This window comes from Leptomonas pyrrhocoris (genome assembly GCF_001293395.1).
Source record: "Leptomonas pyrrhocoris isolate H10 chromosome Unknown, whole genome shotgun sequence".
NCBI lineage: Eukaryota > Euglenozoa > Kinetoplastea > Trypanosomatida > Trypanosomatidae > Leptomonas > Leptomonas pyrrhocoris.
The window spans coordinates 510,661-537,360 of NW_015438367.1; the positions used below are offsets into that span (position 1 = coordinate 510,661).

The 26,700-nt window shown below is 61.6% G+C and overlaps 3 protein-coding genes across 4 annotated transcripts; all 3 read left to right on the top strand.

Annotated features, from left to right (window-relative positions):
• Positions 1–962: 962 nt before the first annotated feature.
• On the top strand, positions 963–12,121 carry ABB37_05706 (multidrug resistance protein; the record flags this gene model as incomplete). Its single annotated transcript, XM_015803836.1, has 1 exon — positions 963–12,121. Exon 1 carries the CDS (start codon positions 1,964–1,966, stop codon positions 12,119–12,121), a length of 10,158 nt encoding a protein of 3,385 aa, XP_015657661.1. The 5' UTR covers positions 963–1,963.
• A 721-nt stretch (positions 12,122–12,842) lies between these two features.
• On the top strand, positions 12,843–15,260 carry ABB37_05707 (putative mitochondrial hypothetical protein; the record flags this gene model as incomplete). 2 transcript variants are annotated; one of them, XM_015803837.1, is made up of 1 exon in its annotated part: positions 12,843–15,260. In XM_015803837.1, the coding sequence occupies exon 1, from the start codon at positions 13,068–13,070 to the stop codon at positions 15,258–15,260; it is 2,193 nt and encodes a 730-aa protein (XP_015657662.1). In that variant the 5' UTR covers positions 12,843–13,067. The 2 variants fall into 2 exon arrangements, with proteins under 2 accessions (XP_015657662.1, XP_015657663.1); XM_015803838.1 differs by having other exon boundaries at positions 12,867–15,260.
• Positions 15,261–17,171: 1,911 nt separating this feature from the next.
• Positions 17,172–26,582, top strand: ABB37_05708 (hypothetical protein; the record flags this gene model as incomplete). The annotated part of the gene is made up of 1 exon (XM_015803839.1): positions 17,172–26,582. One exon carries the CDS (start codon positions 17,172–17,174, stop codon positions 26,580–26,582), a length of 9,411 nt encoding a protein of 3,136 aa, XP_015657664.1.
• Between the last annotated feature and the right edge of the window lie 118 nt (positions 26,583–26,700).

Genomic DNA, 26,700 nt, shown 5'->3' on the forward strand with positions numbered 1-26,700 from the left:
ACAGACACACACACACGGTGAGAAGCGAGTCTAGAAGAGAACTGAACGCTTGCCAATCACCGGTCACGCGGCGTTCCCTTTCATTTTTTCCCTCTGTATAGTTCTATCGAAAAGCCTCCCTCCCAGAACAAACAACAACAACAAAGAAAAAACGCCTTTTTCAACCCTCTCATTCCGTTCTCGCATTTCTCCTCGTCGCCGGCAAGAGAATTTTTTTTGGGTTTCTGTTTTGGACGCATCGGCGGTCTTCGGGCACATCAACATCGACGTCAATGGCGGTGTAGAGGCACGTGGAGGAGGGGGGGGGGGCTGAGTCCTTCCTTTCGAATATCCATATGTATACATGTACATACATTCATTTCGTAGACCTTGGTAAGAAGCAGGAAGTTCATTTCCCAAAGCATGGTTACGCTTCGATATATCCTTTTGTTTTTTCCTCTGCCTGATGCACCGGCTGTGGGCGTCGGCGGTTGCTGCGTTTTATGGTGCTTCTGTAGGATCGAAAGAATAATGACTGACCAACGTGCCAAACACACACACACATGGAAGTATCACGTAATAACTTCAGTAAAACAAAACCATTTTACCTTACGGTGAGTGGGATGATTGCTTTCAAACCTTGCCGTCTCGCTGCTGCGAGCGTTGTCGACTGTCCCTTTCACGCATCGTGTCTCCTCCACCTGGCCCACTACGGTTGAACCTTCGTGGCCTGCAATGCCAAAGAAAGCTTCTCGCTAAAGCATGCATCCCTCCCCAGTCCGTGTTTGTTTTACAGGGTGTTGTTCTGAACGCATCGTGTGCCTTAGGTGCCGCTCGAAATCGCCATCGTGCCACTTCCGTCTACACCCCTCTCCATCCCCCCCCCCTTCGTCCTCCTCCTTCGCCGACAATGCAAAACGCTTTTGATGGGTGTCCACTACACACACACCCCGCGCACGCTTTCTAAACACGTCGTCGCACTAAGCTGCTAGGTCAAACAGAAGCACCGGTAGTGCTTCACTGGAACAGGACTGTCTTCTGTGGTTTGCATGCCCTTTGCCGTTCTCGCCTTTGCGGTTTCCAACTGCGTTTCTTTGTTCGTCGTTGATTGAAGAAGTTTTCAACTTTATATTTAGATTGCTGTTCCCCCTTTACTCCGCAGCACGCGTTACTGTTATTTGGCTGCCCTCACTTACGAGACAGTACAAAGAAAGAAAAAAACGGAGCAAACAGAAGTGTCAAGGAAAAAGGAAGGGGTTTTTGAAGGTCTTTCTTTCTTCAGTTTTCTTTTGTTTCCCCGGCGCTCATCTTACGTTTGTTTGGTTCTGCCGCATCGTGCGTGTTCAGGGCTCGACTTTTTTTATTCTCTCTCAAAGAAAATCTCACCTTGACGGCGCCACGGACCTTTACCATTATTAGTAGTGTGATTTTTGCTGCTGCTATTCCCACGCAAGCTTTCAACACAGCAACTTTACTTTTCTTTCTCTTGTAAGTTTTTTTTTTGTAGTTCGCGCCGGCGACGCACACGAATCTTCTTCCCTGCAGGTGTATCGTCTTTTCTTCTCTCCACTGTATGCTCCTTTGGCTATTCTTATTTTTTTCTGTTTTCAAAGGAGCGCCTGTTGCGATTCGTGAGCCGAAACGGCCGTGAACACAGCTGGGAAACGTAGGCGTGTTGTATGCACTTCAACGCGCGCTATACGAGGTCGGTGACGGCTGAGTTACGATTCCTCTGAAACGTTTGTTGTAGAGTTTTTCTGTGTTCCTTTGCGCTCTCACTGTGGATTCCACGGACGCTTCTTGTTGTTCTTCCTCTTTTTCTTTTGGTTTCCGTCGCAGCCGGAGATAGATCGCTGACTGTGTTAATCGCTCTGGAGCGCAGGCTTCACGGGACGCTCTTTCAGTGGTGCGCTCGTCTTTTGTTTTTGAAGAAGAAAGTCATCTTGCTTATCGAGGGTGAGTCACGAAAAACGGCACTGTCAATATGCCGTTTTCTCCGCCGCGATTTCGTGCGCATGGCACCGGCCTACCGTCCGTTTTCCAAGACGCTGGCCATGGCGAGGCGTCTCCGTTGCTGACGCAGCGATCCTCTGGTGCACAAGAGCGGAGCAGCGGCAGCCAGCACCGCGGGTCTCCTCGAGGTGCTACCTCGCGCAACAACTCTAGTGATATTTCTGATGCGTCTGCCACCACCGCCGCCTCCTCCTCCCTTTCTGTGAACAACTCGTCTGGCGGTGTGCCGAGCTTCGGCGAGGGGAGTAGCAGCAGCGGCAACGGCGGTGATTGCAGTCGTGCCCGCAGTGCCGCGAGCGACGAGAACGGCCACAACACGACGGGCAGGGGTAAGGGGTCCATCTTTGGCACCCCGCCCACTTCCATCTCGGCGTTTATTGCTATCTTTGCCCACTCGGTGGCCCTGCAGTCGTGGACCAGCTACGTGCTGGCGGTGGGCTTTCACGCCTTTCACGTGCTGCTTATTCTGTCCTTTTTGCTGAGCCCTGTTTTGTTCCGCTCGACTATTTTCTCCTCGCAGACGATGGGGAAGGCGCTGCTCGAGGCGCAGGGGGTACTGCAGCACAAGGGCCACGGCGACAAAAACAGAGGAGATGGCGACAAGATGACAGCGCATCGTAACGGCAATAATAAGAGCAGCAGCGTGTTGTCTCTTCCTTCATCTGTATCGCACGCCCCTGTGTCCATTGAGAGCGTTTGGTCCATACACGACGCGGTATTCTTCCTCGAGCCGGGCCACGTGGTGATGCCAACCACCATAGAAAACAGCTTCGGCTCTCTTCGCCGCCGAAAGAACCACAAGAAGGGGAACTCGAAGGATAAGAAGAACGCGAAGGGCGGTTCAAGAGACGATGGAGATGGCAAGACAAATGCTGGTGCGACAGGGAATACCAAGAGCAGCAACAGCATGGACAACAACAATAATGATGATGACGATGCTAAGAAAGGGAATGATGAGTATGACACCCACGCGTACATCGTGCCGCATGACAATGGCGGCGGCGGTGGCGACGGAGGAACTCCTGTGGAGTTGCGGGCCGTCAAACCACGGCTTTCGAAGCCAGCTGTAAACGGAGTGAAGGCGGCGCAGGTCGGCGAGGACAGGGCCGGAGGTGAGGGGCCTTTTTATAACTTTGCGGCTCCTCCACCGGTCGCCCCGAAGCTGCCGCTGTCGCAGCGGAAGAGCGCCACCCACGGCAGGGCCACGCTGTCGAAGATCCTCAGCGCCTGGGAGGCCTCGCCGCTGTACTCCTCTCCGCTAGCGTTGACCTTCTACTACTACCTCTATTGCATTGGCTGCATCATCCTTCTCTTAACGGCGACGGATGGCATGCTGACGGGGCACTTCTCTGTGTTGCGACTTGCCGTCTCGCTCGCGGAGCTGCTGTGGTACGTTCACCACGGTGCCCATGCCTTTGTGATCTACTGCTGGATGTGCCTCCTGTCGCACTGGCCGTACTACGCCCCGTACTCGGCGAGCGACGCCGCCTTTCTACGCCACGGCACCCCGTACGCGGTGGTGTCGAAGCAGAACGGGGAGGTGGCCATGTACTGGTTCTACCGCGCCAGCCCCGGCGGCGGAAACGGTCATGTTGGAAAAATGGAAGATCGGATTCTCGTGAGCGAGATGAACGTGCAGCACTACCTCTATGACCAGGCGTGGTACCTGCAGCCCGTCGCGTCCACCATAGCGGGGGCCTTTCTCGTCTTGCTGTCCCTCTGCGTGGCCCGAGATCTGCACCGCATGCTGGACGCCGTCGTGGGCGTGCGGGTGCTGATGGAGCCGGAGGGCTGCGTGCGATGCCCGCTGTGCGGCGAGCTGATGGAGCTCTGCCAGCAGCACCGCGATCATCGTGGGAAGTCCATCTATCAGTCCGCGCGGGAAGGGACCTCGTTGTCGGTGCGGCGAACGATGTGGTGGTGGCGGTGGCTCCGCAGTGCGGTGCGGGGCAGCAGCAGCGGCCATCGCGTGCACACACCCCGTCTGCACAGCCCGCTGTGGCGCTGGCTGCTGCCTAGCTGGTGCGGTGGGGGTCCGCAAAGGGTGGGGGGAGGTGTGATCATCGCGGATTTAAACGGCAATATATCGTCGTCGACGGCGCTCTCCACGAGCGATGACACACCCTACGCCGTGACGGATACGCTGGAGGACATCGAGTTTTACGAGCAGTCCGCCGTGCGACAGAGCGCGGTGGCCCCGCAGGACACCGTGACGGAGGAGACGGCGCACCTGATGCGGTGGCTGACCGCCGCGCCCCGCGCAGACACGTCGGTAGCGGTGCCCGTAAAAAGCGAGCGCAGCTCCTCGGACGGCAGCGAGGCCGCCGACGCACTGGGCATCGGCTCGTCCGGGTCGTCATCGGAGGACGAGGTGGAGGAGGGGTTGGTGAAGGCGGTGCCGGCCGCCGCAGCAACCGGATCAACACGACGACGTCCAAGGACGAAAGCCACAGCGGGGCCGCGCGACACCACGCACTCGTCGACGCCGTTGCGTAGTCAAAAGAGTCTGATGCGGCCCCGCCACGGCGGCAGCGGCTCGCGCCATCGCCATCGCTCTCACACCCGCTCCACCGGTTCGACGGCCAGCAGCAGCGGCAGTCCGCAGCAGACCCGGCCCCGCCGTGTGAGCCGCTTTACGGAGGAGGTGCTCTACTGGAACTACGCCACCCGCCACGTCCACCACCGCTGCCCGAAGCTGTACCTCGACGCCCCGGAGGCCACCGACGACGAGGACGATGACACGGACAGCGAGGACACCAACTCAACCGGCGGCACCAGCGAGGGGGGTTCATGCTCCTCCGCCTCCGCTTCATCCGCCGCGGGCTCGTCGGTTGTGGCGAGCACGTCGACGGGAACGGCAGGTGCAACTCGAGAAGAGAAGCGGGGGGCTGGCACTTCTGCAGCTGCCTCGACTCGCGCTCATATCGGTGATGCCCCCGCCACGGCAAGCCGCGCCAACTTCTCTGATCGCGGGCTGCGCCGTTCGCTCTCGCCACGCGCGACCGCCAACCGCGAACAGCCCAACGCGCCCTCTCAGCAGGCAGCACGGTCGGGATCACAGGGAGGGGAGGGGCGACAGCTGGTGCGTCGCGACGTCGCGCAGCAACCACAGCAGCCACAGCCGGCGCTGCAGCGAACGACGTCTGCCCCCCTCGGCGGATCAGCAAAGGGAGGCGGCGGCAGTGGTGATGGCACCATGCACAAGGCAGGCGCCAGCAATACCAACAATAGGAAGAATCCGAACGTCCCTCGCAACTACGGCACCATCGGCCCCAACTTTTCGGAGTCTCCATCGCAGCTGTACTCCCGTGGGCCGCAGCCGGAGGCGCCGGCGAATCACATTGTACAGCGGGGCGTGTACGACCCAACCAAAGACGAGGAGGACGAGTTCCGGCCTGGCAACGCCTTCCAGTCCTTTGACCGGGCAGGGTGGCTGTCGCGGCTCACCTACAGCTGGCTCAATCCGCTGCTGACGTTTGGCTTGTTGGAGCCGACGCTGCTGCGGCAGGAGCGCTTCCTGCCCGCGCTACCGGAGCAGCTGCTGTCGCTGGACAACATTGCCGTGCCGGCGTGGCGGCTGTGGGTGCATCGCAAGGCGTGGTACGCCAACTACGTGGCGAAGCCCGGCGAGCTGCTCATCCCCAGCAATGAGGCGATGGAGCGGGCGGAGGAGCAGGTGATGTCCTTTGCCGACCTGCGCGACGCAGAGATCAGCGGCGGCGACGGCGACGACACGGAAAGCTCTGAGGGCAAGCAGACCGTTGTCATGCTGGGCCACACATCGCTGAAGCAGGCGGCGAAGTTCCGCCCCCAGCGGGCAAAGCGCTCGTGGGAGGAGCGCCTGTTGTGGAGCGTGACCGCGCCGATTCGGTTTCTTCTTGTCTTTCTCTTTTACTACACATACATCGGCACTTCCCGCACGGTGCGCCGGACGCGACGGCGGCTGGTGCGGGAGCTGCTGAAAGACCGCCTGGTAGCGGCGGCGGAAGACATGTATGATGAGAACGGCTACCGGGCAATGGAGGCGAATGAAGCACTGGAGGAGGCGACGTTGGCGCTGGCCGAGATGGCCTCTTCGTGCGGCAGCAGCGCAGCGGCCCCTTCTGCAGGCTCTGCGCTGCCCACGCACATGCGCCGTCAGCTCGCGCTGAGTGACGTGAGCCTGTACTACCTCTTCCTCGAGCACCGCTGCGGGCGCCGCTTTCTGCTCATCGCCGCTCCCCTGCTGCTCCTCAGCGAATTGCTGATGCTGTCTGTGGTGCCGGTGCTGGCGGTTTTTGTGCTGTTTTTGCAGAAGGTGGACACGATTGAACTGCTGCCTGGCCGTCGCGAGACTCCCAGTGACCAGGAGAACGTCAGCGCCGCGCTCGCCCTCGCCGCGCTGCTGGGCATGCTGGTCCTGCTGCAGGGCGTTGCACAGGGCGCGTACCGGAGTCAGGTGCAGCAGGCGGCGATGGAGGCCCGCACCTGCGTCCGTGCGATGGTGCTAGAGAAGACGCTCGCCCTGCCGCTGGCGCAACGCGTCTTCAGTGAGGGCGAGGTCGTCGCCCTCGCCACGGAGGAGGCGACGCGCGTCGCGACGTGTCTCGTCTCGCTCCACCACACGTGGTCCTGCCCGCTGCGGGTGGTGCTGCTGTCGCTGCTGCTGGGCTACTACCTGGGGTGGGCCGCCGCGGCGGTGGCGTGTGTGGGGCCGCTCTTGACGGTGCCGTGGCTGCGTCACGCGTCGCACGAGACCCGGCAGCATCGACACACGGCCCAAGAAGTGACGAAGCTGCGTCTCTCTCTGCTGCAGCTGACACTCGCGCACATCCGGGAGGTGAAGGGGATGCTGCTGGAGGGCCGGCTGATACGGCGTCTGCGCAAGGCGCGGCAGGCCGAGGCGTCTATCGCGGAGGAAGTCGCGATGGCGGAAGGCACGGCTGGCATGCTCTCTGGCGGTGTGACGGCGCTGCTGATGGTCATCGCCCTTGGTGCGGAGTGTGTCTTCTCGCCGAAGGCACTTCGAGATATAGACGTGCTGATACCGACATTGGTGATCTTCATGCTCATGACCGCACCGCTGCTGGAGCTGCCGTCGCTCTTTACCGTGGTGGCGCGCGGCTTCTTGTCGATGAAGCGGATCGAGGCGTACCTGCGCCAAACACCCGATGAGTTCGTCGGCACGTGGGTTGACTTGACGACCTTCTCCGCGATGCAGCAGCAACTTCGTCAGGACAACTCAAGCAGCGCCTTGCTGCACTACCGGCGCGGCAGCGTGGTGTGTCGAGACTCTTCTTTCACCTGGCAGCACGACCTCACCGAGGCGTCGCCTATGACCCTCCTGCACAACGTGGACGTGTGCGTCGAACCGGGGCAGCTTGTGGTGGTGCAAGGGTCTATCGGCTGCGGCAAAAGCACGCTGCTGCTGTCCATCTTGGGCGAGGTAAACCGGTGCGTCACGGCGAGTGGCTCCGTCGACGACAGGGGCAGGGGCAGCGGCAGCGTGACGGACTACGAGTCGGAGAGCTCCTTCTCCGTCGTCTCCGCGTCTGAGGCGGCGGCCCGCGGTGTCTTCGTTGCATCCCCAACGGAGTCGAGCGACGCACGTCGACGCCGGCGCGCGAGTGACAACAGCGCAAACGCGAACACGAGCGCGTGCAACAAGGTTGGTGCAACTCCCCCCGCAGAGGCGGCGGTGACCCTCACCGCCACCACGGCTGCCACCGCGGCGGCAACGGCTCGGAATGCGTCGCAGAAGAGCCGGGACGAGTCGAAGAATCGAACGGCGAGCACCACCTCCCGCAGCGCCGGCACGAAGTCCTCCGCCAGTGATCGCGATGCTGCCGACAGCACCGCTGCTCTCACCGAAGCCTCGAAGCTCGCGCCGGCAGGACTGGAGGACGGAGAGAGCAGCACGGGTGGCTTTCTCGTCTTTGGCTCGTGCGCCTACTGCGCGGAGGTTCCGTGGCTGCAGAACGACACGATTCGCGCGAACATCATGTCAAGTGGCGGCGCGGTGCAACTCGAGCGGTGGTACAACACGGTGCTGCGGGCCTGCGCGCTGTGCTCGGACATCGCTGCTCTCCCGCAGGGCGACGCCACTGTTGTCGGTGATCGCGGCGAGTTGCTATCGCTCAGTATGCGGTGCCGCATCGCGATGGCGCGTGCGGTGTACTCCAGGTCACACGTGTACCTCTTCGACAGCGTCCTCTCCCCGCTCGAGCCCGCAATCCAGGAGCACGTAATCCGCGAGGTCTTCCACAGGCTGCTGCGCAAGCGCACTGTGATCTTAGCCAGCAACGTGGGTCTGCGCTCCTTGCGGCCGCACCGGATCTTCAGTCTGGCCGAGGGCGGCCTTTTGCGAGAGGACACCGAGCTGTACAAAGCGGTCTCCTCGCTAGACGCCCGCAGCGATGACGGGGACGAGGACGAGGAGAGGGAGGAGGACAAGGAGGAGGGCGAAGGCAACGGCGCAGACGGGTCCTCGCGTAGCACGGCAAGCAACCGGAGCAGCGATGCGAGCCAAGGCACAGCGGCGCCCCCGCTGCCACCCTTGTATGCGGAAGAGTTCGCGGAGCCGCAGGAGGTGAGCGAGGTGGATGTGTCAAAGAACTTTAGCAACGATCCAGTGGCGGCTGCCACCGCGATGCTGTTCGACGCCGACGAGGGCTTCCGCCCACGCGACCCGCTGTTCTCCGACTTGGGTGACCGCAACGACAGCTTCGGTAACAGCGGCTCGAACAGCGGGGTGCTGCGGCCACGGCGCACTGTGCACTTCGGTCCCCGCACGCCGACTCGGCCGGACTCGCTTCTCCAGATGCCGGGCACACCGAGTCAACCCTCGCCAAGGGCCGTCACGCTGCTCCTGCCGGTGGCACCGTTCCCGGAGACAGGAGCGAGGCTGGACGCCTCGGTCACTGCCGCGACGGGGAGCGGGCGGTCGTCGACGCTGCAGCAGAGCGCACCGATCCCGTCACAGAACGGCAGAGAGAGTAGTACGCACGGCAATGAGGCACACAGCGACACCTGCAGCGAAACGACGGCGACGACGAGTGAGACAGGCAGCTGCTCCACCGGGCAGTACATTCGAAATCACTACGCCCAGCAGCTGGAGCGAGAGAAGCTGCTGCGCCACCGCCACCGCCTGTCCTTCTTTATCTTCCTACGATTTATGGGTGGCCAGGCGATGTGGCTCCTCTTCACGACGGTCGTTCAGCAGTTTGTGCACATTGGAATTGACATCTGGGCCGCCATCTGGCTCGCTGTGATGACGAATACCAAGATGACCGCCGCCACGGTAGCAGGGAGCAGCAGTGGTGGCGGCAATACGACGTCCGTGTACGCCAAAGTGCGCCACCAGCTGTACACCTGGACCGCCGTGACGGACGCGGTGTTTCTGGCCATCGTGTCGGCGCTCACGGTGCTGACGATGGTGCTGACACTGCTGCGCACGCGCGCCGTCTACGTCAGCGTCTACGGCACGATGCACTTCATTTACAATCAAATTGTTCGGCGCATTTTGCACGCCCCTGCGTCGTACTTCGACAGTCGCATCATCGCACTGCTGACACGTGTGCTGGAGAGCGATGCCGAGGTGGCCGAGTACCACGTGCCCGGGACGGCGGAGGTACTGCTGAGCTGTACGGTGCAGGTCGTCTTTATAGCCGCGTGGAACTCCGTGGCGAACCCGATCTTTCTCCTGCTGCTGCCCATCACCATCTCCCTATTTTATCACATTTCGCAGCGTCACGCTGTGGTGCTGCGCGAGGTGCGGAAGCTGGAGGCTGGCTCCGTCAGCGGCATGGCGGATATCCTGCGCGAGGTCTACCAGGGCGCCTCCACGGTGCGGTGCATGGCTCTGCAGGACCGTCTTCGCGAGGAGTACTGCCGTGCACTAGACACGGTGAACACGGCGTCGATGGTGGCCTACCTGGCCGACCGCTGGGTCGAGCTGCGCCTGCACGTTCTGACCGCCCTTGCCGTGTGCAGTGCGGCGATGCTGGGCGTCGTCTTCACCTTCGCCTACTCCCGCCCGAGCTTCACCGCCGTCGCGGTCATCGTGGCGCTGCGAGTGGAGCCGGTCCTGCGCACCGTGTGCCAGAGCCTGGGCAAGTTTGCCGTGACGGAGTGGGTGTCGGTGCAACGTCTCATGAGCCTGTGGAGTGTGCCGCAGGAGCCGTTGACACTGGAGGGGGATGCGGACATGTACAGCTACGGCCATGTGCGACGGCGAGCCAGTGGGCTCTATGTGGAGTTGGAGGGGGGACAGGATGCACCGCTCTTGGACTTCGTGGGCACGCCTTTCAGCTCGCCCAAAACGCTGGCCGCCATGGGTTTGCAGGAGCAGCAGCAGAATGGCCAGAAAGGGAGCAAAAGCACAAGGGGCGACAGGCAGCCAGACGCAGGGCGGGGCGAGGGCGACGGCGCCCAGGCCTCCGCCACACCCGTCGCACCGCAGTCCTCGTTGTCCGTTTTTGCCGCCGCCTCGGCCGCCTCGTCGTCGTCTTCCCTGGCTGCCTCGGGCGACAGAGGCGCAGCGCGGCACCCAGCCGGTGAAGGTGCCACCATGACGCTGCCACTGCTGGAGCTGCGCAACGTCTCTGCGCGTTACCGCACCACTCTCCCGTACGTTCTGCGCCACGTCAACCTCGCCGTCTACCCACGCGAGCGTCTGGGGGTGGTGGGCCACGCCGGGCAAGGGAAGGGCTCGCTCTTCAACGTGCTCATGCGACTGGTGGATGTGATCGAAGGCGGTGGCGTCTTTATCGACGGCGAGAACGCGGCCAGGGTGCCCTACCCGGCTCTCCGTGGCTGGTTCGGCCTGATCCCGCAGGACCCGCTGCTGGTGCACGGGTCGTGGCGCAGCAACCTGCTCATGGGTTACCACCCCGAGTATCGCGTGTTTGTGGAGAGTGCCAACGGCAAAGGCGGCCGTCCGTCTGTGCCCATAGCGGCCCTTGACCGACACAAGCGGCCACGTCAGCACCCGCAGCAGCAGCGGGAGAAGGAAAGCGGTGGTGCCGACACGCATACCACCACGACGACGACCACCGCCACCGCACCGACCTCCCTTGCTTCCCACCTTGCCGGCGGACAGCAGAGTGAAACGACACCGTCGGTAGGGGCGACAGACGGCCATGATGGCCATCGCCCAACGCACCACAGCAGCCACAATCTGGTCAGCGCAGACGACAGCGCGGTGTCGGTGCAGATGTCTGACAGCTACGGCAGCACCGACAGCGCACGCGCCTTCGTCGACGGCGACGGGCAGAGCCGTGGTGTGCGCTACATGGACAGCGTGGAGGAGTACGGACCGAGCCGCGATGTGGGCGGTGACCTAGGCGAGAAACACAGCAGCGGCATCGCGGCGACGCTCGCGCGTACTGCACGGCGGGTGCGCGACACCTTCTCTCCTTTCCACCGCCGACGCAATCGCAGCGGCACGAGCGGCGATGGTCGACTGGAGCGGACGCTGTCCGGGGATGCCGGGCCCGCGCGCGGAAACAGCGGAAGTGGTGGTGGTGGTAGAAGTGGCCGCCGTCCTCGTCGTCGTTCCAGCCGGCAGCCGAGTACCAACAGCGGCGCCGTCTCGGGACACCCCGCCGAGGGCCCGCGTGCGCCGATGGAGGACGCCGCCCTGTGGAACGCGTTGCGTGTCGTGGGCCTGGATGTGGCGGTGGAGTTCGACGGGGGGCTGGACGCCACGCTGACCGGCGGGGACGTCATGGAAATGGACCTGACGGAGTCGCAGTGCCGCCTGCTGTGTCTGGCCCGCGCCGTACTCAACAGGCCGCCGATCGTGCTGCTCGAGGACGCCGTCCTGTCCGGTGTGGGGGCGCAGACGGATCGGGTCGTACAGCGGGTACTGGCGAAGGAGTTGCGGGACTCCACGGTGATTATCATCGCCCATCGCATGTCGACGGTTTTGAACTTGTGCACACGTGTGGTGGCGATGGACGGGGGTACGCTGCTGCCCATTGCGGATCTGCGGTCTGCCGTGCCGTCCGAGGCGGCGACAGCGCAGGTGGAAGAGGGGACGGGGCTGCCTGCGTCGGGTACGGCCTCACTAACGGGCCTGTCCACACCGCCGCTGACAGCCAGCATCCACCCAGATGTGTTGAAACAGCTCTCCTACTACGTGGAGTAAACTATCGTCTTGGGCTTTCTTGTGGGCATGTACATGCATATCTACATGTGTCCATTAAGCCGAGCCCAACTGCGTTCTTTTGCCTCCTCTTTGCCTGTGCGGGTTGCACCGCCGTGATTGGCCCACCTCCAGCGGTGACGGGGTTTTTTTTCTTTGCTGTTCGAGGTTTTGCGGTGTTTTTGCCTCGGTTGCACCGCTGCCCGCCCGTTGCACTCGCGGGGGCGAAAGTCCGTAGAAGTAGGGCGTTGACGTTGAGTGGGTGTGTGTGTGCGTCTGCGGGGAGGGATGTCGTGGAACGCTTTGGCACGCGTAAGCCTTTTTTTTGTTTTTTGCCTTTCCTGCTGTTTCCGTTGGCGCTGCCCACTTTCGTTGTCCCCCGGCGAAGTCCAACGAAGCGAAGAAGAACAAATAGGTGTTTTTTTTTCCCCTCTTTTTCGAAGCACACAAAACCAACAGCGAAGGTTTTTTTGCCGAACATCTTTCGGGCCTTGTCGTGTCTTTGTCAGCGTGTTTCGCTCTGAGCGGCGGCACCGCGCCCCGCCCAATTGATGCGCGCTAGCGTTTACCGCTGTTGCTGGATGTTTTTTTTTTTTTGGTAGTATGCTCGCTAAAGTGTTCTGTTTTCAAGTACTTTATTTGTCCTTTATTGATGGTGGACCTCATCGCACTCTCGACTCACGTCCTCTTCTCTCCCCCTCCTCTCGCTGCGGTTATTATGTGAAGGTGCTTTCTGTGTTGCTCGAACAGACAGTTCTTCCTCTCCCCTCTCTTGGCGTGCGAGGCGAAAATTCTGTGGAGGCAGCGCATTCCTTTAGGGGTTTGTCCTTCTGCTGCTGATCTTCGGAAGAAACGGTGTTGTGCGTTACTAACGCCGACTCATCGATCTGTTCTGCTTCGTCTTCTCCGCTTCCGCACGTCCCTCAAGCAAAACTGCGTCCTGATAGTGATGCTCGGCCGCCTCCACTCGCAAGGCGGCAGCGGTGCCGCCACCACGTCCCTGCGAGTAATGCAAAGGCGGTGTCTATCGAGGCACGCCCAACCGTTCAGCCGGGCAGACGCGCAGGCTTTATATTTCACGTCTCGCCGCTCGAGTGCATCTGCGCCGGCATCCGCGAGAGGGCCTTTTTTTGCCGTGTCCGTCCTCAACACCTCAATCCGATGCTTTCGGACTTCAGCCGCACTGTGCGCTTCATCACTGACGTCGTCACCATCAACGCGAAGCCGCGGCAGCTCTCCACGCTCTTCCAAGCACAGGAATGCTTCTCCCGACAGGAGCTCTAGAAAACTGCCTCTGCACGTCCGGACACAAGGCAGGAAGCCATTGTCCTCTTCAACACCTAGGCAGCCAAAGGGAGATGCACGCGTAGCAGAAGAGGTGCCATCACTGTGCAGAGGAGAAGACATCGATGACGACTTGTTGAAGGCCGCGAGGGCCTCGGCATCGGGGTCACATGAGGATAGCGTTGATTCGAATACTTTCACTTCGGGGCGAGGTGATCGAACCACACACGGCTCTGCTCCACCGGATACGGAACAAGAAGCGGTGCAGCCGCGCGGCGAACCGGGATGGGGCCTGGAAACGGTGAATGCTATTACCGGCAAGACGGCCCTGGAGGAGCTGTACGATCGTAACCTCAGCCGCATCCACGGCATCCTGGAGCGACCCCTCCCACCGATGCCGCACGACGGCAGCGTCGATCCGGACTTCTTTGTGGGATTCGCTTCCTACAGTTATCAGCTGCGGGATCAGTACCGGGCCGTCATCGCACGCGAGCTGCACGTTCCGGTGAAGGCGGTGCGGCTGTCAGTTGCGTGGAGCGGGCGCTTCAACGTGAAGCGATTCGGCAGGGTACAGAAGGTGTGCGGCGTGTGCTTGGACAGGACCGCACTGTCCGGCGCCAACGATGGCGCAGTGAAGGAGAAGGCAACCAACACCACAAATACTCCAGACTTTACCGAGCAAGAGAAAGACGCAAACAAAGCGTCGGCGTCCGATGGCCTACCGGATGCCATACAGCAGCGCATCGCCCAGTTCGTCTCCGCAATCAACACCCACAAGCGAGAAGATCTGCTTCAGGTACAGCTTTTTCAGGCCTCCCCGCCCATCCCAGAAGTGGAATTCGCCTTGACACGGCAGGAGCATCGTCTCGTCTACCACTTACACGAATGGGTCCGTCGACACGTCCTGCAGCGGGCGGTGGCCGTGGTGGTCTACGGTGTGCCGCCTTCTCCGCTCTCAACACAGGCTTTACCGAAGGAGTCCACGAAGCTCGCCGAGGCGGCCACCCTGGAAAAGGAGATTCGCCATCGCTATGAGATGTGGCAGCAAAAGGCAAGCGAGGAGTCCGCTGCGCAGCAACGTGAGGTGCAGAGCCGCTGGCTTCGTCTTTTCCACCGACGTGAGCTCGTGCCTGCTGTTCTGAGTCTGACGGAGCTAGCAACGAGGGTGGCCATCGCTGTCGTGCGCGGGGATGTCTCGGGTGTGAGACTGGAAAGGAAAGATGCCGATCGCGCAGACGGCCAGCAGGATAAAGAGAACATGGAAGAGGCGGAGGCGGTGTTGCTCAATGGCCCTGTGCGAGATTTGCTGATTGGTATGGCGTCTGTCGCTGTGGCACCTGCGGCTACGTCTTCTACGGCTAGCAGCGTAAAGGAAACTGACTGCAACATGGGCATGCTCGCCGGTGCGGCGACGGCGGCAGACGACCCACGAGAGGAAGCGCAGCCGAGGTGTGGGATGAAAGACGTGCTGCTTCCTCGGAACGCTTCTGGCCAAAGCCCCGAAACTGCTGGAAGCTCTTTGGATTTGACAGCGACGGCGACGCAGCAGGAGGCGGTCCTGCGGTGGGTGCGGCTCGTTTTCCAAGCCCTCCTTCTCCGCGAGGCGACTTCTACTTCGGCCACCACCCCAACGGTCGCGTTAGAGGTCTCTCTCCCTGCTCTCTTTGCGCAGGGCGTGTACGCTGGCGGTCGCGACGAGGTAGCCTACCTGCAGCACAACCGAGCCGCACTGGACGCCCTGCTGCTGCACCCGCACGAGATCTCGTTTAAGAAGAAGTTTGTGAGTCGCTTACGTAATGGGTATCGTCGGCCTCAGATGGAGAAGGAGGCCGCGGTTTCGCATTCCAACAGTGGCTGAGCGACACATTGCTGTTCAGTTTGCTAGGAGGAAACAGAGGTACCGGTTAGTGGGGGAGGCGGGGTGGATTGCCTCTGGGGATCATCAAGGTGACGCTTATCGTTGCGTGATCGTGTGTTGCTCATCACATACCTTTAGCAGAAAGAATCGATGATAATAGTAGTCACAGTAATAAGAAAACACCCTTTTTTTTGGATCTCACGCGTTCTACATTCGAACGCGGTACAGTAGTTCTTGCCGCTGGCCTGTTGCACTGAGCGGGGAGGTCTTTCAAAGGGAAGAGAATGGTGTCGTCGCTGCATGGTCACCTACCGCAGCCACACACGAGGTATTCGCTTGCGTCTTCGTGGCCTACTATGGCACTGATAGACAACAACACAGGAGCACCGATTGTATGTGTTGAACGCATACATATCTCCTCTGGTTCTCTCTTGTCCAACCACTTCACCGCATTGACAAAAAAACACACACCATCAAATAACGACAGGTAATAATAATGTAAGACATATCTTCCGCATTCTTCTCCTCCCCACCCTTCGCGTCGAAACAGTACGTAAGTAAGTACGAACGCGTCATCACATTTTTTTTCTTTCTTTTGGGGAGCACACGCACGTACACACTGACGTCGTGAACACCACCGCCGCCACCCCCCAAAAAAAAACATTTCGTTTGTAAAAGAAAAAACGCATGTTGATGTGAATTAGCTTCAAACAGCGACAAACGAAACGTACGCGGAAGTCCGACGTGTTCGTTGATTGTCTTTCATTTCTTCCTCTTCTTCCTTTTCTCCTTTGAATTTCCGTCCTTACCTCGATTGACATTTGTGTTTTCCTACTCGCTCTTTTCATTTCATTTTCATGTACAGTCTGCAGGCGCAGTGAACTCACTTGACTTACAACTTCAACGAGAGACCCCTCCTCACACATACATACACACACGCTGTAGGCATTAAAAAGGAAATAAGAGAAAGCCTCGGATGTGCGAAGCCTAATCTGGAGTGATTCAGGCGTGTCGAGTGTGATCCCTTCGGGTCAGTTGGAATGAATCTACCTTTCTCCCTGCCAATGCATCTACTCTCTCTCCCCCCTTTCTCCCTTTTTTACATATTTTTACACATTTCGTGAAGCCTAGCGCTTTCGTTTTGGTCACTTGACAAAGTTTTTTCTTGCCACCCACCCACCCAGTCCAGTTATTGTTTTTTGTTAATCGTTTATCGGGTCTCATCGTTCTCTGAGTTTTTTCTTTCTTAAATCTTTCGGGGGTTTTGAAATTTTTCCCCGTTATTTTCTTTCTCATTGTTGTCCTAAGTCGGAGCGAAGGTTACCTGCCTAATTAAGGGTGCCTAGTTAACTGCTCCTGGACGTTTGTATTCTTTTCACCACGATCCTGGGCAAATGGCCACGGGATCATTAACACAAGAGATGGAGGTCCGGCCGAGTATTGGTTTAACAAAATGTTGAGCGGGGGTTTTGACTGTGTTTTTCCCTTGCTGTCCGTTGTTCTGCGGATTACTTGGCCGTGACTCTCCCTAGTTTTTTCTAAACCTTAGTTTGTATCTAACCCAGCGCTGCGAGCGGAACTAGTCGGGTAGTTCCCCCGCGGTAGCTGGTCTCGCCACTGACTATGAATAATGCAAGTAATGACCGATATGTTGTACTCTGAGGGAGCATGCGAAGCAGGGGCCCCAGAAAGTAGAACAAATCCTCCTCCTCCACCCTCTCTCTCTCTTAGTTAGGTGACAATTGTTGTGGGACGCTTTCGTCTCTCGTTTCGCGTCTCTTCACCGTTTACGCTTTGCTTTTGTATTAATTTGTACCGCTGCCTTTCAGCAACCCTTTCTGTACGCCCACTCTCCTTACTTACCTCGCAGAATTAATTCTTTAAAAACAAACAAGCAAACCAAACGTACTCATGCATAATACAAAGATCATGTTCGGAAGCCGCCTGGAAGCAGCGCTTGCCGGCCCAGAACTGACGCCGGAGGCTGCCGCTGTCATGCGCACCAACAAAGCTCGCGCCCAGGCCGCTCAGTTTCTGATGCAAGACGGTGATAGCACAGCGCCGCTGCCGCCGCTGGACCCGTCTCAGCGCACCTCCCTGCACCGACAGCTGCGGAGCCGCTACAACCCTTCGCAGATTCCCTTTTCCTCTCTGTCGTGCTCGAAGTACATAACGGCGAACGATGTGGAACAATTGGCGAGGGTCTTTCATCAGTTCAACTTATTTGCTGTGAGCGTGCCCGCCGTGGAGACCGCTGCGCCGTCTAGATCACGCCGCAGCAGCCCGATTGGAACGATGATGGGAGGACGAGATGCCACCGCTGCTACACCTTCCACAGAACGAGAAGCAAATGGCGCTGCCGCTCGCAGCCCATCGATGGCGGCGCCGGAGACGCGTGCGTCGAACGCCAGGTCGACGTCCTCTTCCGTCTCCTCCCTCGCTGCGCTTCTTTCACAGCGGCGCACAAGCGCCATCCCTCCCCCTGTGCGCAACTGGCGGGTCGGGGAGTGCGTTTTTCAAGGCGACGGGATGGCGCTGCTGCGGGATGTTGTCGAGCCGCCGCCGCCGCCGCGCGTGACGGAGTCGGTGCGTCTGTCATTGCAGATGGACGGCGGCGCGCGGTCCCGCTCTCCTCAGCCAGACGGGACGCCATTGCCCCCTCCTGCGCCGTCGACACCCGCGAGTACCGCTGGCGCAGCGTTGTTGGCGCCTCCGACGCGCGTCGCAGCCGTGGCCGCATCCTACACTAACAAAGCTGCTACCAATACCGCCACTGCAGCTGCTGCTGCGATCGCTGATGGCCGCGATCTCGCTGAGCCGTTTACCTCCGAGAGCAACGATTGCGCGATGACGATGGACTGGTTGGTGGAGGTGCTCTTGGAGATGATCCTGGCGAACTACGATGCAGCAAATCGAAAAGGTCCGCATGTCAATGCAAGCGACGCCGACGTGGAGAGCATCGAGAGAAGGTTGGCGAGCACGATGGCGGGGGGGCCATTCCAGCACCTAGCCAGCACCCAACCCCCCGTCGGCGACTACGGCGCCACTTTCGGCACCGCGATGAACAACCTCAGCGCCGCCTCGTATCAAGCACGCTGTCGCGAAAGCAACATGGATCTTTTGTTAAGCGTGAAGGCGGAGCTGCTGGACTGGGTAGAGCAACTCAAGCAGACCTGTGATCAGCGCGAGCACCTCGCTGCCTGGCAGAACTGCATGCTGCAGGAAGATGTGCTACATCGGTATCAGCTGTGCGTGGTGCACTCCCTTCGAACAACCGCCACCGCCACCGCCTTCACCAGCTCCCACGCTACGCCGCAAAGCCACGCGTCTGCGGTGTCACCGTCAACGTGTTTGAGGTCACCTCTGCACTCTCTAGAAGTAGATGTGACAAGTCCGGCTCTCACGGATGGCGGCGCGTCTGCATTTAGTCCGTCGACGACCCCGAGTGGGGCTCCGCCGCGATCCCGTCGCGCCAACGTGAGATGGCGCATGTCGGGCTCGATCGCCAACGCCTCCGCTGCGACCGCCGCTGCGCCTACGGTGCCAAATACGCGACCGTCATCTGGCAGCGGTGTCGGCAGGGTCGCTGTTGCACCGAGCCCGCACGCCCTTCGCGGTTTGACGGGGCCTGTTGCTTTCCGGCACGACACGTCTCGGCTGTCGCGCGATGGTGCGGGGTTGGTTGAGGTGCTGGGTGGGTATTACCTGCCAGATAAACCGGGAGAAGAGCTCATCCCTCTGCACGGGTGTTCCTCGACTGAGTCGTACTGCGCGGACACCGCGGCCTCGCTTCCTGGTTGCGCGGAGACCACCGCGTCGTCGAACGCCGCCACACTCGTGGTAGAGTCAAGCTACCTCACCGTGAAGGCTCGCATGTGTGCACCGGCGTTTAAAGATCTGTTGCTGTGTCCCATGGAGCTGAACAAGTTTTTGTGGGAGTCACCGGCTGCCATTGAAATCGCCATGGAGGAGGAACTGAAGGTTCAACAGCAGCAACACGCGCGATCCACTCGCACCGCGACGGCGGCCACTGCTGCTGCTGCTTCTTCTTCTGTCGGGGTGGTGAATGAATCTTTTAACCAGTTCTCTGGCGATTCCTCCTCTCGCTCCGCACCGCAGTCGCAGTCACAGCATCAGCAGAACCGACGCCGCCGCGCCGCCGCCGAACAGCACCTCGTGTGCTGGAGTGACGTGGCGAGCAACTTGCTGATGGGCCTAGAGACGACCTGGACGACACAGCATCACGACCGGCCCTACGTGCGGGTGCAGACGGCGCTGCTGGAGGACATGGCGGAGGAGGCGCGAGGCGCCGCACCGGGACCGCACCACGTGCCGCTGACTTCGCGACGGCTCTCGTTAACCGCCGTTGCTGCGGCTGCGGCGGCCGGCGTTGGTGGTGGTGGCACGCCCAACACGGCTGGTCAGCCAAACGAACCAGAGGAGGACGAGGATGATGACTCGGCGGATGAAAGCCAGTCCCTCCCCCTCGGTGCAGCGGGCAAAGGTGGCCAGTGCCAGCGGCGCCGACTGAATAAACCGGGCAGCAGCACCGACGCCGCGACGTTGCAGCAACGGGCGATGTTGCTGAGCAGCCTTGGCGCGGCGGCAGAGGCGGCGCTGCGCACCTTGCACGCCCAAGCCGCCGACCACGTCGTCGTCTCCCCGCAGCAGAAGTTCATTGTCACAAGCAGCAAAGACGGAATGCTGAAGGTGTGGGAGACGTCTCGCGGCCAGTTTGTGCACACGATCCTCAACGTGGGACAGACGTGGGTGCTGCACATGTGCTTCTTGCACGGCGGGGAGTACTTGTTAGTGGCGACCAGCTCGGCGGAGATCACCGTGATCAACTTCCCTGCCGGCGGGGTCGTCATGAAACTGCGGGGGTGCACCTCGTTGGCAACGGCCATCACCTTTGTGAAGCAGCCCTCCACGGTGAACACGCAGCGATTCGGCTTGAAGCCCGGTGATTGTGGACACCACAAACCGGTGACAAAGCAAGGCACGAGCGTCACCGAGTACCACGCAGCGGCGGCGATGCGGCTGGAGAAGCAGGTGGAGTCGGAAAGCGTGCCCATCGCTGCTCGCCCGCTCATCGGCTACGTCGCCCCCACTGCGGCCTTTTACGAGGAGGAAGTGGGCCACTTCTTCTTCGGCACCCTCAGCGGAATGGTGGGCTGTGTGGACCTGTCCGAGCCGCTCTCGCGTTCCGGCTTGCTGGCCGCCGCGGCGGGGGCGCGATGGCGGGAGCCGCTGCACGTGTACAACAGCGTCTACGCCCATCCTGACTTGGCCGCGGAGCGAGAAGGCTCCCCCGCGCCGCCAGCAGCCACGGCATCCGCACGCGGGTCTCTGGTGCGGGCACGCAGTATAGTAGGCGGGGCACAGCCGACCATGGCCCCCACCAGCGGCACGACGCAGCCAGGGCTGCGCGTGAACGGCGTCTTTCACTGCGGGGTCGGGCACTGCGTGATTTCCGCCGACTGCGCAGGTGGAATCGTGCGCACGCCCTTCACCGCCGCGGCGGACACCCTCGTCTACTCCCTCGGGGCCCCCGCCACCGTCATGGACACGGAGAAGCCGATTCGCTTCATGGTGTGCTGCCCGGGTGGGCGTCGCTTCGTCACGGTGCACAGCGACCGGCGGGCGTTGCTGTGGGGTGTCGGCCGCACGACGACCGAGGTGGTGCACCAGTACCCGCAGGAAGCCTGCGACATCGTCGATGTCTGCTTCCTCACGCACCTCCTGCAGGTGGCGCTGCTCATGGCAGACCGCAGCATTCACATCTTTGACGAGCGCGGCACGCGCTCAACCAGCTCTATCCAACTCCCGCGTGGCCTCAGCAGCCGTGTGGAGGATATCGCGAGCGTGACGCTGAAGTACTCGGCGAACGACGGAGAGGGGTGTCTGGCGTATCTGCCGAGTGCGCAGCGTATTGTCTGCGGACTACGCGGGCCGGTGCTGTATGAGCCTGCGGTGCGATCTGCCGCCACCGAACGCGGGATGTCAGCAGCGACTCCAATGGCATTCAGGACGGCGGAGGAGGCGAAGCCGCGGCGAGGCAGCGGTATCATGGGCACAAGCGACACATTGATCGGTGGTGGTGGTGGTAGCGCCTCGCGTCGTGACAGCGCCGCGCTCACATTTCTCCTGACTGCTTCTGCACCTGCCTCCCCGGCCAAATCACCCAGCAATAAAAACCTGTGGACCGACTCCTCGGCATCGTCCCCGTCTGCCGCCGCTGCGGCTACGGCGGCGGCAGACCGTCGCACTGCGCGGGATCGCAGGGCCTCCATCTCCTCCATGACGAGCTGCGTCAGCGAGTCGAGCGTGATGGACGACCGCGCACACGAAATGGCGCAGCGGCGGCAGCGCCGCCAGCTCTTTTCAGCCGCCTTTCTCCGAGCCGAGCAGCGTCTCCTCCCGTACCAAACCCACACCTCCGCCGTCGTCGGCGTCGTGCTTAACGTGGAGGGGGGCGAGCTGCACACGATCAGCACCGACACGTGGACCACGTGGAATTTCGAGACGGGGTTACGCGTTCGAGCGGCGGTGCAGGTCCCCGATGCGGCGGTGCGCGAGTTAGCGCTGCAGCGGCGCGCCTGCCGGCTCACGTGCTGCGCGTGGAGCTCTACCGCGCACACGCGTCTCCTGCTCGGCACCCGCGGCAGCCGCGTCCTCACTCTAGACTCCACCGTCGGCTCCGTCGTGAGCGTGACGGAGTCGCTGCAGCAGGGAGGGCACAAGGCCCTCGAGGACAAGGACGTGGGCGTCATTGCGTGCTGCGGCACCCGCACCCTCCTCTGCAGTGGGCGGGTGTGCGAGGTGCGCCGCTACGAGCTGACCGGTGCCCCCCTCCCGAGTGGCGAGGAGAGGTTTGTGTCGATGCAGGTGCATCTGCCGTCTTCCACCGCTGCGCTCAGTGCCGGCGGTGCGGAGTTAACAGGCCCGGCGAGCGAGGGGAAAGGGCGCGAGAGCAGGGACCGAGGAGGGAGCAGCTCCCCGGCATCGTGTGCGCATCCAAGCAACGGCGGCGCCGGCCCCAGCTCTACCGAGCCGATGAGCGGCGCCAACACCGTCACCACCACCATCACGTCGTGCTGCGTGGTGCGGGAGTCGTACCTGTGCCTCGGCACCAGCGACACACAACTCTTCTTTTACCGAATGGTGGCGAATAGTAGCCCGATCCAGGTCGAGGTACTGCGTGACACAACTGGGGAGCCGGATGTGGGGCGGGTTATCGGCCTTTACTACGTACACAACAAGACGCAGGACCTGCTGCTGGCCGTGGTGGACACCGGCGCGCTGTACGTTTACTCCTACACGCTGCAGCGCATGATTACCCGCTACAGCTTCCCTTGTCTCGGTACAAATTTGATGCGCATACCCACCTCGGCGGAGCGGAGAGGGCGGCCGGCACCGTTGCAGCCGCAGCGGCCGCATTACTTGACGAGCGTTTCGCTGACGGACGACGCCACAAGCAGCAAAGGCCCTGCGGCAGCTACAGCGCCGTCGTCAACGGGGATCTCCACCGTCTCTGGCACCTCGCAGCGCCAACTCATCCTCTGCTGTGGCGACTCCGCTGGTTATGTCCACGTCGTCTCTCTCAAGGGTGTTTTCATGGACGCTGCCGCCGCCGCCGTCGCGGGTCTCGGCTCGAAGCTGGCGACGAAGAACCGAGCGGTGCACATCGTCGCGTCATTCCGCGCAGCCACGTCTGGCGTGTCAGCGCTGGAGACGATGAAGTGGAACCAGATGAGCGCGCCGGGTGTGGCGGCGGCGGCGGTGCAGCCTGACGGTTCGCCTACGAGGTCGCCGGACTCCCCGTCGTCTACGGATGCTTCTACTTCCCTCGTCCTCTTTGCCGGCAGCTTCGACGGGAACGTGCGCGTCTTTTGCCTGCTGCTGCCGCCGTCAAACTCGATCACCGCCGCTCCGCACCGCTCTAGCTCAGGGACGAGTAGAGTGACGGCGGCGTCGCACGGGTCTCCGTCACCTCTCCTGTCTTTCTCCGTCGCGGCGGTGCAAAAGGCAGGCGCCTTCACGCCCGCTGCCGGTGTAGCGCTCGCGCCGCCGCTCACAGGACCGCTGGGAATGGCGCCTATTTTGCGGGGTCCGCGTGCGCTTGGCGACGGCACACCCTACAGTGCGACGATCCTCTCCAGCGACCTCAAGAGTGAGGGGACGAACTACAACGTGAAGGACAGCAGCGGAGGCAACGGCGGACCCTTCACACCGGTGCCGTCCTCGTCGCTCACCTCTCACCAGGCGATGTGGCTGGTCAACACGCTGCCGCAGTTAGCCGCCGACAGCAGCAACTCTGCAAAGCGCAGCAACACGCCGACGACGAATAGCGGAGTGGTTAGTAGACCTGTCCCGATGACGGTGGGACTGTGCGGCGCGGACACGTGGGACCTGTATGAGCTGAACACCTTCTCTGATGTCAAGCAAGCTCTTTGGGCAGCAGACTTTGTGGAGGAGCAGTACGACGAGGAGGGCGAGGGAGCGGAGGAGAAGACACGGCTGCCCAGTATAATGGATGACAAGAATGAAAGCCGGCCGAAGGAGGGGGAGACGCCGACGCGTGCTGCGGCAGCTGACTCTGCGAAGAAGGACAAGACCGGTGTCACTGCTGCCGGTGCTGGTGGGGGTTATCCCGGCGCCGATCCTCGTGAAGGCAGCGCGGTTTTGCTGCGGGATGTGCTGCGCCGATCTAAGAAGCGCCTGGCAACGCACGGCGTTGTTGCGGCCAGCACGAGTGTAGGTGGCACAGCGGACGTCGCAAGTGCGCCCGCAGCAGTGGCGGTAGCAAGGCGGAAGAGCAACACGGAAGCGACGGCGGCGACGAGAGATGAGGCCGCGCTGCGCAGCACGCCGATGCATAACGCCTATGAAAAGGTATTCGCTGGCACCGCCCCTGCCGTGACGCCTGGAAAGGCACGAAGGGGAAAGAAGCTGGCGACACTGACAGCGACCTCACGTCTGCCTTCTGCGCCTTCGTCGCACGCGTCTCCCGCCGTCAGTGGGGCCGGCAGCCACGTCGGCGAAGCTGCTCTCCTTTTTAAACCGCACACGCTGGATGAACTTGTCAGCGGCGCACACCCAAGCACGTCCAAAAAGTCGACGTTCCCTCCCGTTAAAACTCAACTCACTGCGAGTGGAATAGCCGCCGCCGCAGCAGCATCGACGCCCAGCTTGAGCGAAGAGGGCGACTTTGGTCTGTCCAGCACGACGGCCATCGCTCCTAATGACACGGCGGCGCTGAACTCTAGCCTGGGCCCGCAGCGGAGGCCCTTCCCCTTCAAAACCCAACAGAACCCCCTCCTGCACACCTACCCGGTGGCGCTGCTGCGACAGATGGGCGTGATGCCTCCTCAGGCCGAGCCCCCAGACGTTGACCCGGTCACGCAGAAGCCAGTGGAGCTCTCCGCGCAAGAAGCGTTTCAGCGGTGGGGAAGGACAACCTCTGCCCCGACCAACCCCCTTCTCTCCTCGACGGGCGAGATGCACCTGCTCCCCGTGGCGACGGCGCACCTGCCCACCTCTGCAAACGCCGACCCGCTCGCACCGCCAAGCGGCCCGCTGTCCGACGCGCGTGGCAGCGATGAGACTGTCGCGGGGACGGAGCGGACGTCCGCGTCATCGTCCGCGACCTCGTCCTGCTATTTCCACTATAACAATGCCGTCGCTGCTGCTGCCGCTGCTGTGGGTGGTGGTGATCGTGATGCGGAAGACGCTGACGGCAGTCGTCGCTACGTCGAATCCGTCTCGCATCTGCTCTCGTCTCTGCGGGGCGGCTGCCAAACCGTTGAGAAGCGCGACAGCGGGTCCACCGAGCGCGAGACCGCCGCGCCGGACACCGACGATGGGGACGACTCCAGCGGCGGTGCCGACAACGCACTGGAAGAAGAGAGCGTCGACGAGGGGGGCGAAGAGGCGGCGGAGGAGCCGGATCTGCTGTCGCCTTCTTCATCCGCGGAGGAGGAAGGCGACAAGGCAAAGGCGTCGACGTTTCTGACTGAGGGCGCGGCGCATGGCCAACCAGTGGCGCGCCACCCGCGCTTCACCATCGTGCCGTCTACTCCCATGTCCGTCACCTCCACCATCACCCGGCGCAGCACGGCGACCACGGCCCCCACGGCGACGGCGACGCTCACCTCCGCTGGCGAGGCCGGCATACCGGCAACGAAACTAGGAAAGAAATCACAGCAGTCACCCTGCGCCATCTCTGTATCCGCGACGGATGCACTGCAGTCCTCCGTCTTTAACGTGTCGCCCATGACGGAGGAGGCGAATGAGCGGTGGATTGCGGCGCAGCAGGCGCAGTCGCCGTTTGGCGCTCCCAGTGAGGCACTGCGACCGCGACGGTCACGCGCGTCGTACATCAACACGGACGCCGGCGGCGCCTCAATGACAGACCCGCCGCCAACGGCATCGTCGCCGAAGCACTCCCGCGCTCAGCGTGAACGCACCTTGCTCCGCGGTGCACTGCAGGATTTGGATCCGCAAGTGCTAAAGATACGGGAAGAGCAGATGATGCTGTGCCACGCTGCCGGCCAGATCGATCGTGAGCTGCGTCGGCCCATGGGGGCGGCGTCTTCTGCACGTCGTTCGAGATCGTCGATGGGTTGCACGCAGCAGCCCGGCGCAGCCTCCGCACAGAGCTACGACGCCTCCAGCGGCAGCTCCAACACGGTCAACAGCAGCACGCGAAGGATGGGCGTGGGCGAGTTCACGGCGCGGCTGCTGCGGGTGTGGCGGCAGCGCTCCGGCGATACAGCGGTGGAGGCGTCCGCGGCCCTCATGCAGCAGCTGCAGCGGCCTCCCTCCAGCAGTTCACACGCCGACGAGGCCACCAACGCGTCGATGTCCCGTCGCTCTTTTGCGGACTCGCTGGTGTTGCCGAAGCGGCACAGTAATCGAGGACAGCTGCCAGGCATTGCCTCCCACGACTCCGGCCGGCTGCCGCCGAATGTGATGATGGCGCTTGCAGCCGCCCGGCAGGCCACGCCTGGGGCGGGTTTTGGATTGGATCTGTTGATCCTGACGGTGCCGTGTGAGCCGCCACAGCTGACCCGGCGGCGCCCAGTGCGGGCAAACACAAACCCCAGCCTCCTCGCGGCCTCCGCTGCTGGGCCACCGCCACCATCGTTTGTCACCCCCGCGCGGTCAGCTCGGTCCCTGCCGCGGCTTGGTGTTCAACAGGAGCTGCATCCCGTGCAGGTGGCGCTGCCGTGCACCTTGCAAAAGGACGAGAGTGAGCGACTGCGGCTGCGGCGCTTTGAGGCTGCGGTAAACACGAGAAGCGGCAAAGGGCGGCGGTAAAGTAAAGCAGAAGGGGTGCGAAGGAAGCCTCGTTTTTGTTTAGCCTTCGCTTATTCGTGGCTCGTACGGGTGCCTGCCGGACCGCGCGATTCAGCACTTTATCGTAACCATTGCATAT